General features: G+C 45.3%; 1 protein-coding gene across 3 annotated transcripts in view; it reads left to right on the top strand.

The window, feature by feature from the left end:
- Positions 1–11,157, top strand: part of WBP1L (WW domain binding protein 1 like) — a 59,822-nt gene that overhangs the window by 40,971 nt on the left and 7,694 nt on the right. For all 3 annotated transcript variants that reach the window (XM_011385816.2, XM_023526297.1, XM_023526298.1), the window contains one exon: positions 1,851–1,953. In XM_011385816.2, the coding sequence (XP_011384118.1) occupies positions 1,851–1,953 (103 nt within the window). The remainder of the gene's footprint in view (positions 1–1,850; positions 1,954–11,157) is intronic.

Here is an 11,157-nt window from a genome sequence, read left to right as displayed (position 1 = left end):
CTATGTGTTCAAAACCTGGACCTCATCTGGTGAATTTTCCTGAGGCACAAGTGTCACTGGATTCTTTTAACATGTTGGGGTGTAGGCAGCACGGCCTCTTTTAGAAACTACGCGGACACTCTGAACTGTGTTCTTGTGAGCCAGTGCCAGGAGAACCGCATTTCAAGACTTGGTAGACTCGGGAGAAACTTTTGATGTCCTTGTGAAGGCAGTGTTTTGCTCTGAAGTCAGAGAGAGTGTGTTCTAGCAAAAATGAGTGCAGATCTGCTTTCTCCATGTGTGCCAAGCCTCACAGGAGATATCTCACTGGACAGCCACCCACTAGGTGGCCACATTTTGCATATGGTGTCCATAGGAAGGCCAGCATAGGAAGAACTATGCTTGTGATATCATGAATCCCTTATTGTCAGAGTTTACAAATGCCTTGCCCACGTTTCTTCCTAAATCCCTTTGCCCCAGGGTGTAAGACTCTTAAAGATCAAGAAGCACCTGAGGGTGTATGGTGGAAACCTGCACCAAGGCCAGCGTTTAGCTGTGCCCTTTCTCTTGTCCTCTCCCTGTGGCTTCAGGTGCTTGTACTGTTGCTCACGGCCTCTAGTCCTGTAGACAGTCACTGGCATGCTTTGTTTATACCCTTGGCCAAGAAGACAGCCTGGTAAAGCCAAGCCCAGAGAGGAAGAACTGACCATGTGACTTAAGTTTCCACTGGCAGGCGTCCACCCGGATGTGCACCGTGGGCAGGGTCAGCCTGAGTAGCAGCAAATACAATATCGTGGTTTTAGTTTCTTTGCTGAGCAGGTTTTTTTTTTTCCCTTCTTAACTCAGAGCTTCTTGAAGATAGGGACAATGTCATCTTTGTATCCCTCGTACTCAACATGGTGCTTGGCACGAAGCCCGTGTCCAAAAATAAATGTGTGTTACTTCTTTAGAATAAAGAAATGTTGAAAGCCAGATAGAGCAGGTGACTTATAGGGCTCATCATACATGCATTGTGGTCCAGAGACTGTTTTGAGCTGAAGTTCCGGTTGGCCGGTGGGGTATTTCAAATCATAAAAGTGGAATATAGAAAACCTTTTTTTTCACCTCCATCCCCATCCACCTGTGCTGTGAATAGAATTTGGCAAACTGCTTGATGGTTACTCATTAGTGCCCTTTCTGTAGCCGTCCCTGACAAGGGACAGTGTGAATCCCAGATCCAGTCAGGATCATTGAGAGATAGATCATTCAGTAAGCAAAACTGATCTAGCAAATTGAAATTGGACTAGGTCGCTTGAGCAGGTCGTCCCATTCCTTAAAAGTGAAGAATTTTAGTAGCAGGTTTTTTAATTAGCCTTCTTTTGAATCACACTGTAATTAACCTTGGCGATCATGTGTTTGGAAAGGAGGATAGAATGACTGACTAGAAGCTAATCCTAGAACACATACTGCATTAATTATTCTAGGATCTTTCACAGAAAAGCTGGTTTTATATAAAACATACTGCTAATTACAGGAGAATCATCACCTTCTCAACGGCTGAGTTTAACACCGGAACATCAAGCGTTTCTGCTTGGACATAAGGAAAGCGAGGCGGCCTTTTCCTGTCTGAGCAGAACTCTGCTCTTTACCTGTCGGCTTTGTGTGCTGAATCCTCTTCCTCCTTTAATAAACCATTTTTTCTCCCTTAAATCTGCTGTTCTGTGGTTCTTTCTAATACTTTTTTCTTAATGGGATAGTCACTGATAGAAACCGTTTCGGTGAAAGGTGGGCAGGTTACCAGGAAGAGGAGGGGCATGAAAAGAAAAGTGGTGTTTAAAAGCTGTAATTTAATATGCTAAAATGTTTTTTGTTGTTGTTGTTTTCTTTTTTAGGATAAGGAAACCTGTGTGGGTACCAACAATCAAAGCTACATCTGTGACACAGGACATTGCTGTGGTCAGTCTCAGTGCTGCAACTACTACTATGAACTCTGGTGTAAGTCCTCGCCTGGGGTGGGGGAGTCTCTTGGCATCCCGGGGTCCTGGTTACTGCCTTCGCTCCTCGGGAAACCTGTCATTCTTTTGGGGGCAGTGTTGGCGGGTGGAATCTGTTTCTGGGTTCCAGAAGTGATTCTTCCGTTGAGGAGGGAGCACTCTGATGCTCTTTGAACATTGCAGGCTGACGACTGGAGAATATAGTCTGAGCTTTCTTAAGAGGCCATGGTCACCAGGTCTGCTGCAGAAACTCCCACCTGGGGGTCTCTTTTATGCTTTCTCCAGTGTTTGCTGAGCGGTGACAACCACTTAGATCTTCCAGTGGCCCAGCCCAGACGCCCAGGCTTGCCGTCTTTGCGACGGAATGTTAAAAAGTACCCAAGCTACTGTGATGGCCGGGCTGGGCTGTGTGGATGGATGGCTATAAATCCATTTTCTTGTAGGAACTACAAGGTTCTAGAATTCCCCACAGGACATCAGGGAGCTGCCTCTGTGTCTGAGGGTCCCTCTCAAAGGGATAATCTTCCATAAGTCTCTACTGACAGAGCTGTCCTGGACAGAGGGAGTCTGGAGGTTCAGCCCCCATGTTTCTTTCTCAGTTCTGGAGCCAAAGTGTCTGGAGGTTTTCTCCAGTGCACCTAACCTGTCGCTGCCAGCTAATTGCCCCGTGGAGCCAGTCCTCGTCTTGCCACTGATTTGGTTGAGGCCGGGACACCTTGCACCTTCTAGAGTTGCACAAGGGCGGTGACCCTGCTGTGGTCTTCAGGGAATAACCCAGGCTTGAAGAGTTCACGAACAGACCTTGTACTCTGATCTTCTTGGAACTCAGATAAGACAATGTAGGATGCTGGACAAAGAATGAGAGGCGCCTGAGGGCAGAGAGTCCCCAGGTGACCAGCATTGCAATGGTTCTCACAACTGTTGAGAGAGGAAATGATAGACTGTTTCCTGAGCTGACTCTAGGTCTCCCTCCCTCCCTCCATTTAGGCTTTGGGCTTGTTTGTCAAACCATGCCCTTACTGCCACCATCACTCCTGCCCTTTTTCCCCTTCTTTCTCATTTCCCATTGGCCCCGTGTCAGTGATATGGTCGGAAAGCCACCAGATGGGCTGTTGTCTGGAATGGAAAGGAAATTAGACTCTTGGCTGGGTCGTCTCTCCCTCTAAATGCAGATGAGTCTTGTAGCCATGGGAGTGGTTCTTACAAACAGGACCTCTTCTCACCCTGGTCTTTCCCTTATGAGGACTGGGGGGACTGGCTCCGGCTTGTCTGTCTTCCTGAGGAATCCCAGGGTCAGTCAAGTGCAGACTCCTCCTCCCCCAAGGAGAGGATAAGGCTCAGGATGTCCTCCTCAGTCCTCCATGTATATAAGCAGCTGCCAAGAAGCCCAAGAACTGTCGTTGCTATTTTAGAAGGGGCGGGGCTGAGGCACTTACTAGAGAACATAAAGTGCCAAGCAGGTGTACAGACTGTGTTTAAATGTTTTAAAATGCAGATAACCACAGGGTTCAAATTCTCCTTCCCACCCCTTGTTAAAACAAAAGTCAAAGCCGGGCTGCCAAAAAGCCACAGAGCCGCCGGTTTGTATTTCTGGGGCCTGGCCTGGGCGGCGTCAGTTGCAAAAAAAAGGGATAAAGTCGATGGCCCCATCTCAGACTGACACAGCCTCCTGGGCTGTTGGCAGAGCAGACTCAGTAGCCACCAGAATTGGGTCACCAAAGCCAGGGCAGGGCGGTGGGGCAGCGGGAATAGGGACACTCAGATGGCAGGGAGGCAGTGTGGGAACCAGGCACTTCACCCCCGAGGGCTTGAAGAACGCCAGAGCTGCACGAGTGGCTGAGTGGCTAATTCTCTCTCCACTTATGGCTAGTCAGGGAAAGGAGGAGGCCAGAGACCAGAGTCTGGACAGAAAAAAGACTCTCCATTATAATGGCTGGCCCATGCTTTCCAAGTTCTGCTGGGACAGAGACTGTAAAAGCAGAACTTTCCTCTAATCAATGTCCAGAAACGGCTGCTTGGTCAGGAGATGCCCAACAGTGTCCTCCTCACTTTGAGAATTCTTTGGTTTTCTCCCTTATTAGGATCCTGGCTTCCACCGATATGAATAGGAGGGATGGTGAGGACTGGAATGAGCCCTTTCAGTTCTCATCGAAACTCTGCTTTTTGTAGCTTTGAACCTTGTTCCCTCTGATTGCCTCTAAACTTTCCCTGAAATGTGAAAATAATGGGGTTTGGGTTATTCTTTTTGTCTCTTTCCTTTGGAAGGAAAAGATCTCAGCCAGGAAATCTTTGGCAGAGTTTTCATCAAAGTACCTCTTTAACCATAGTTGCCTACAGCAAAGCCTCAAGAGAAAACAATGCCATTTCCACCAACCCTTTTACCTTTCTGCTAAGCGGAACTTTTCTGTGTGCTGAGGACTGTCACATAACACACACACAGCCCACTTTACGCAGACATACAAGCACATACAGACCTTGAGCTTCAGCCAGCTAGCTCCCTTTCTCTCCTGTCTTTTCAGTCTGTTGTAACCTAAGCCAATAGTCATTACTGGGCCTGCATCAGACAGGAAGCGAAGGTACTGTTTTCACAGTGCAGTGGTTGAGGCCATAAGGACTTGGTCGTTATTGTTATCATCCCATGCATTTTTATGGCACTTGTACTTTAACTCATCATTCAATCATTTATTCATTGAGCAAACCCTATTCCATTGGTTCTTGAACTTTGGCAAGCATCTGAATTTACTGGAGGGCTCATTAAAACACAGTTTTCTGGGCCCTACTCCCACATTTTTTGATTTAATAGGTCTGAGGTGGACTTGAGCGTTTGTAATTCTAACAAGGTCCTTTTGAATTCTGTGGCCTCTTCTGTGTTAGAAACTGTGGGGAGACAAAATCCTTGCCTTCAAGAAGAAGATCTCCTAGCAGAGAGAAGAGATAAGAGACCGTTAATAATGCAAAGGAGAAAGTGGAACGTATGTGTCAGAACTGTTATGAATGTTCAGAAGGAGAGTCTGCTTTGGCTGGACAGGAGTCAGGCAGGCTGCATGGAAGAGGTGGCATTTGAAGTGGTCCTTAAAAGGTGGATAAGATTTAAACACGTGGAGACTTCCAAGGCAGAGTAATAACATAGACCAAGGCCCCAAGGGAAAGAACAGAGTGGATCATGTAGTTGTTCACCTTCCCCCAGGAGCTGTGGGGCTTGCCTGGGAAGAAATGAGAGATAATAAAAGTGCCAGTATGCATAGAACTCTCCTAGTGCCAGGCACTAATAAGTAAGGTCTTCATGCATATCCTCTGATTTGACCCCAAGAACAATCCTGCTAGGTACGCATATCATCCCAGTATCTTGGGACCAGGGATGCTGAACAACTCTTCAGTTGGTTGCAGCTGAGGAGCACAGTCAGCATGCCTCACTCTGAAGCCTTCCAGAATGCCAGCACCAGGATAGTAGGGTGATGGGCCCAGTTCGTGGAGGGTCTCAGATGTGCATGTTTAATTTCCACCTGGCAATGGCCTTCATGAAACAGAAAGCAAAGAAAAAAAAGAGACCTGGGGAGGCCAGGGACATGCTCAAGGCCAAAGAGCCTGAGCCAAGACTTCCCAGTTCTCATGCCAGGGTTCTTTTCACTCACCCAGCTCCATTTTCCGGCAGAGGTCAGAGTTGGAAAGTTCTGCTTCTAAGGTAATTTGGAGGAACTTCACTCAGGCATCAGTTTTCCCTGGTTTGGGCTTTAATGGGGGACAGGATAGTATTTCTGGATAGTGGAATTTCCCTGAGATGACATGAAGCAGATTATTAGCAAATCCAGTTAATGCTGCCCAGCTTTTCACCTACTAACATTTTTTCTTTTTAGTTTATCTTAAGATACCCATTGTTGAATTACTCTTGAGGAAGAATGGACAGCAGGGAGCTGGGGCCTCCTTCCGAGCTCTGACTAGACCCCAGTTCCCTAGTGGTCCAGGCTTCTGAACAAAGGCAGGTTGATCAGAAGCAGGTGTGCTGGTTTTCTAATGAATTTGGCCAAGAATAGAACCTAGAACCACTCTTTGGACTTGTCCTTCACTCTTGCTTTTTTATGGATTAAAAGGGAAATTTAAAGGAAACCCTTCCCGTCTCTGGCTATGCCTGTGACAACAATAGTAATAATAAGCTAGAGAACTTACTATACACGAGACATGGTTCTCAGTACTCTGCATATATTAGCTAATTTTCCTCACAGCGACCGAGTAGGTAGAGAACATCATTCTCTCCATTTTACAGATGAGGGAAATAAAAACAAAATGACCAAGGTCATAAAGCTGGGAAATGGTTTTGTGAGCTGGGATTTGAACCAGGTCATCTGCCTTTCCTCCCCTTCCCTCTTCTTATTTGCGGTCATGCTTATAGGAAACTTGTCCAGTGTTTCAGATAAAGTTGCAAGTCTTCTGAAATCTTTATTTCCCAAATTCAGGCCACAGTGGCAGTGGCAGGAGCTCCTGCTAAGAGGTATAAGGGTCCAGGCAGGTCACCTACCATCCTGTAGAGGGAACGCTAATTTACAGTATGCTTTGGCTTCCTAATGAGGAATTTCCTGCCAGTTGGGGAGTATTGTTTTTCCAAGTTTATAGTGAACTTGGGGCACATGACTCAGTGCCTACATTGGACCGAGATCGTTTTTAAAAACATGTTTTCCATTTTGCTTAGCATGGTTCCCCACCATGAGGTCACAACTTTCAAAGTTGGGGACTATAATCTCTGGATAGATGTGTTTTGTTTCTTTCTCAGTGTATCTCTTTCATTAGATTTTCCTTTTTTAAGTTTTCTTCCTTGTTTTTTTTTTTTTTTTGAAATTTATCAAAAAGATCAAAAGTTTGCACAACTCCATAGGGACTAGTCTGGCTATGTCTCCCATTTAAAGTTGATGGGACACCACTTTGACTAGAATGGCTCCCAAGAAAATCCGATTTGTGAGGGTCAGACAAGAATGCCTTCTATCTTTCCACATTAATTCCATTAAGTGGAACCAGCTGATTAGGACTCTTTTTCTGGACCTGTACTAATATCTCATCATATCACTGGACCCATTCTGGACCTATTCTGTTCTCAAGTTAGTTTTCCCTTAATTTTAATCCACATAGATATCAAGTTGTTTCTTTTCTTCCCGCAGTGTTTTTCTGCCCTGCCTAACTTTTCCTTAAAACAAGAACAACAACAACAAAAAACCCTCTTTTCCTATTATACTTCTAGTTCAGTGGATCTTAACCTTTTTTTTTTTTTTTTTTGATCAAGGATTCCCTTAAGAATCTGATGAACCGGAACCCTTTAAATCCTCTCACCCAGAAAAGCCTATAAACTCACCGTGTCAGTCAGGATAGGCTAGGTTATGCTGCAGTAACAAACAAGTCCAAAATCCTAGTGGGCTAAAACAACAGATTTATTTCTCATTCACACTATATGTCTGTTGCAGGTTAGATGGGAGCTTTGTTCCCATTTCATCATCCCCTGGGGCCAGACTGGCCCTGAAATCACTATCTGGAATGTTGCCAATTGCTATGGCAGAAAGAAGATTAATCGAGAGTCTCACATCAGCAAGAAATGTTCTGGACTCTAAGTGACACATGTCACTTCCAATCCTAATTCTTTAGTTAGAATGAGTCCCAAAGCCTCATCTAATCATAAGGGGGTTTGGAGTTTCAAGCCTACCGACATGCCCAGAAGGGGGAGAACCAGAACTACTTGGCCATGGTAAAAACCAGTGCGTAAGATTTTTCCTATTAAAAGAATGGGTTAAAAAAAAAAGCATGTTATAAAAGCTGAGAAATACTGCCTTAGATCATATATATTGCGGCATGAAAGTTAAAAGTTGGTTTACCTTTAGGTAAGAAACTACTGAAAAAATGACTCAGGAAGTAAAAAATAGAGTTGGATGCTGATCATCTAATGGGAGAATGTACTTTCTAAATTATGAAGTAACACAAGTATAGAAGTATAAAGGATTGTGAGATTATGCTGGAAAAAGTAGGAGCAATGTAGGTAATACATAAAAGAGTGGTTAGCCCAGAATCTTTTCGAGTTGGCTCTGAGATACAATTGGAGTCAGGCCCTTCAGCAGAATGCACTGTGCTTGTTTGTGCAGCTTCCATCCAATGCAGTCCCACCCTAGGAGGCGGGGAGCTAACTAGATTGATCGTAGGGGCTGGAGGAGATGTTGTAGGACAACAGCAGGTAGCTAGAGTTCCTTTCGGGCCTCAACACCACTCCCTGAGGGCTCCTCTACCATTGTCTATCTAGTCTTCAGTCAGCCAGCAGCGGCAGAGAAATGTAAATTCAATTAAGCAGATGTCAGTATTGAATCTGGGAAGGAACACAAAGGAGACTTCTCACTTCAACCTACATTTATGTTCTCTGGTTAGAAATGGGGTTTTTCTGTCTGCTGATGGTAAGAAAAGGGCGGAGAAATCCTCTGTCCTTTGTCCTGGGCCTGTTCTGATGCCAGGCCTCAGCAGAAAGTTCTGTTAAACACTGACACGTGCTGAAAGCAATTAGGTGATGCAACTGTGTTGCCATCCCGTCTCACCCTGTAGGGGTGGCTTTGTGGGGAGATTCAGTGAGGACAACGCTTGGGGACAGACAAAGCTGTTGCCAGAGGCCACACCCTAAATGTCAGAATTCTGTGTTCTGGTACAAACAGGAAAAAAAAAAAATCAGGATTCTATTCATTTATAAATCTGTAGAGAGAAGGAATGCTTTTTTTTTTTTTATGATAACTCATTCTGGCAAGAGATACATGTGGGAACACTTAACAGATTCTAAACACATTTATAATTACAAAGCAGATGATAAAAATACACGTAGCATTTGTAATGGAAAAAAGTTGAAGTTATTCAGAAATAGAGAGCAAATAAACAATAATATAATCTTTTTTCATATAATAACTCACCTTAAAGTTAAATTATTCCTCAGATAAAATTTTTATTGAGAAAAAAGTATTCTTTTGGCTTTTGGTGAAAATGGCAGAGTAAGTAAATGCTGTGCTTGCTTCCTTTCATAACCACATCAGAATTACAACTAAACTACAGAAGAGCCATCATTGGGAGCCGCCTGAGGTCTAGCTGAATAGAAGTCCTACAACTGGGGACACACAGAAGAGGCCACCTTGAGATTGGTAGGGAGGGCAGAGATGCAAAGTGTGCTGGTCCCACCTGTGTGGGGTGATTGAGAATTGGGAGAAATATCTTGACTGTGAAGGTCTCCCTGGTGGAGCGAGGGGTCCTGGCCCCACACCAGGTCCCCCAGCCTAGGATTCCGGTGCCAGGAAGAGAAGGCCCCACAACTTCTGGCTGTGAAAAGCAGCAGAGATTGTGCAGAGTAAGACAGAGGGCTAAGGGAGTTGCAGGCTTTTCTCTTAAGGGGCTTGTGGGCAGACTTGGTGATGGACTTATTTGATCTGAGCTCCATGGCTGGGGCAGCAGCTCGAAAGGCACTAGGGACCTTTAGGGAGGAACTGAGTTGTATGGCTCCGGGGCGAGGATTGAAACTTCTCCCCGACGGAAGTTTGGCAGAGGGCATTGTTTCTTTGTTGAATCCTCCCCTGCTTGGCTTGCAGACCTGGGCAGGCACCATATCTGAGTCTCCATCACCATAGCTAAGGCTAGTTGCCCCGCCCAGTGACTCCGAGACCCCTCCCCTCCCAATGTGCAGGCCTACCCAAGCCGCTTTCAGTAGACTTTCCATACAAACAGGCTGTCTAGGCTAATGTCGTGGACTTTCCTAAACTTTCAAAGGTTCACAAAACCAAACGAGCAGCATCTGGCTTCAGCATGCCTCAGACCTCTTGCTGAACTGCCCCAAGCCTGGCACTAGCAGCAGCTGGCCTCAGTTTGCAGCTTGGCCTCTCAGGGCACCTTTAAGCCCAGTGTTGGTGGTGTTTCTCTGCGGATTGCTTGGTAGCTCATGCCAGGTGGCCCCAAGTAGGGCATAGCTTAACTTTGCCTGCAGCAGGGTCTCTCCCAGGAGGCCCCGGCCTGCATGCCTGGTGGCTGGTTTTGGTCTGAGCTGGAGTATCACATGGGGTCATATCTGAGGATGATACACCCGAAGGGCAGACAGGGCAGGCACCAGAGTCCTGCTAAGTGAATCCTGCTCTGTAGGGTCAACCCCTGCACAACAGCTCCTCCACTGGTCATGTCCAGTCATCACAACCAATCAGCCTGAGAATCCGCCCCTCCCATTGAAGAGCAAACAGCAACCAAGGCTCAACTACGACAGGAGGACACACACAACCCATAAGAGGAACGTACTTGAAGCACTTGGCTCAGGTGACTAAGGAAGACTGTGCCACTGGGACCCACTGCACATATACTACATAAGGTCACTCTAGTAAGAACAGGAGACATAGCAGCCATACCTGATACATAGAAACAAAAACAAGTAGGCAGCCTAAATTAAAGAACAGAACAAAGCTTCAGAAAAAGAACTAAAGAAAGTGGAGACAAGCAACCTATCAGATGCGGAGTTCAAAACACTTGTTATAAAGATGCTCAGTAACCTTAGGGGAAGAGTAGATAAACTCAGTGAAAACTTTAACAAAGAGATAGAAAACAAAAAGTGGAGATAGAATACATATAAAAAACCAGTCAGAAATGAAGAATTCAATAACTGAAATGAAGAATACCTTAGGAGGAATTGACAGTAGATTAGATAAAGTGGAGGATCGAATCAATGATTTAGAAGATAAGGTAGCAGAAAACACCCAGTCAGAACAGCAACAAGAAAAGAGAATCCAAAGAAATCAGGCTAGTTTAAGGGGCCTCTGAGACAACATAAGTGTACCAACATTTGCATCATAGGAGTACCAGAAGGAGAAGAGAGACAGCGAGGAATTGGAAACCTATTTGAAGAAATGACAGAAAACCTCCCTAACCTGTCAAAAGAAAATAGACATACAAGCCCAGGAAGCACAGAGTCTCAAACAAGATGAACCCAAAGAGGCCCACATTAAGACACATCATAATTAAAATGCCCAAGATTAAAGACAGAGTCTTAAACGCAGCAAGAGAAAAGCAGTTACCTACAAGGGAGCTCCCATGAGACTGTCAGCTGACTTTGCAAGCCAGAAGGGATTGGCATGAAATATTCAAAGTGTTGAGAAGCAAGGACCTACAACCAAGATTACCCAACAAAGCCATCATTTAGAATTGAAGGATAGATAAAGAGTTTTCCAGA

The sequence above is a fragment of the Pteropus vampyrus genome, unplaced genomic scaffold, assembly GCF_000151845.1.
Source record: "Pteropus vampyrus isolate Shadow unplaced genomic scaffold, Pvam_2.0 Scaffold816, whole genome shotgun sequence".
In the NCBI taxonomy this organism is placed as follows: Eukaryota; Metazoa; Chordata; class Mammalia; order Chiroptera; family Pteropodidae; genus Pteropus; species Pteropus vampyrus.
This window is presented reverse-complemented; position numbering and strand designations above follow the sequence as displayed.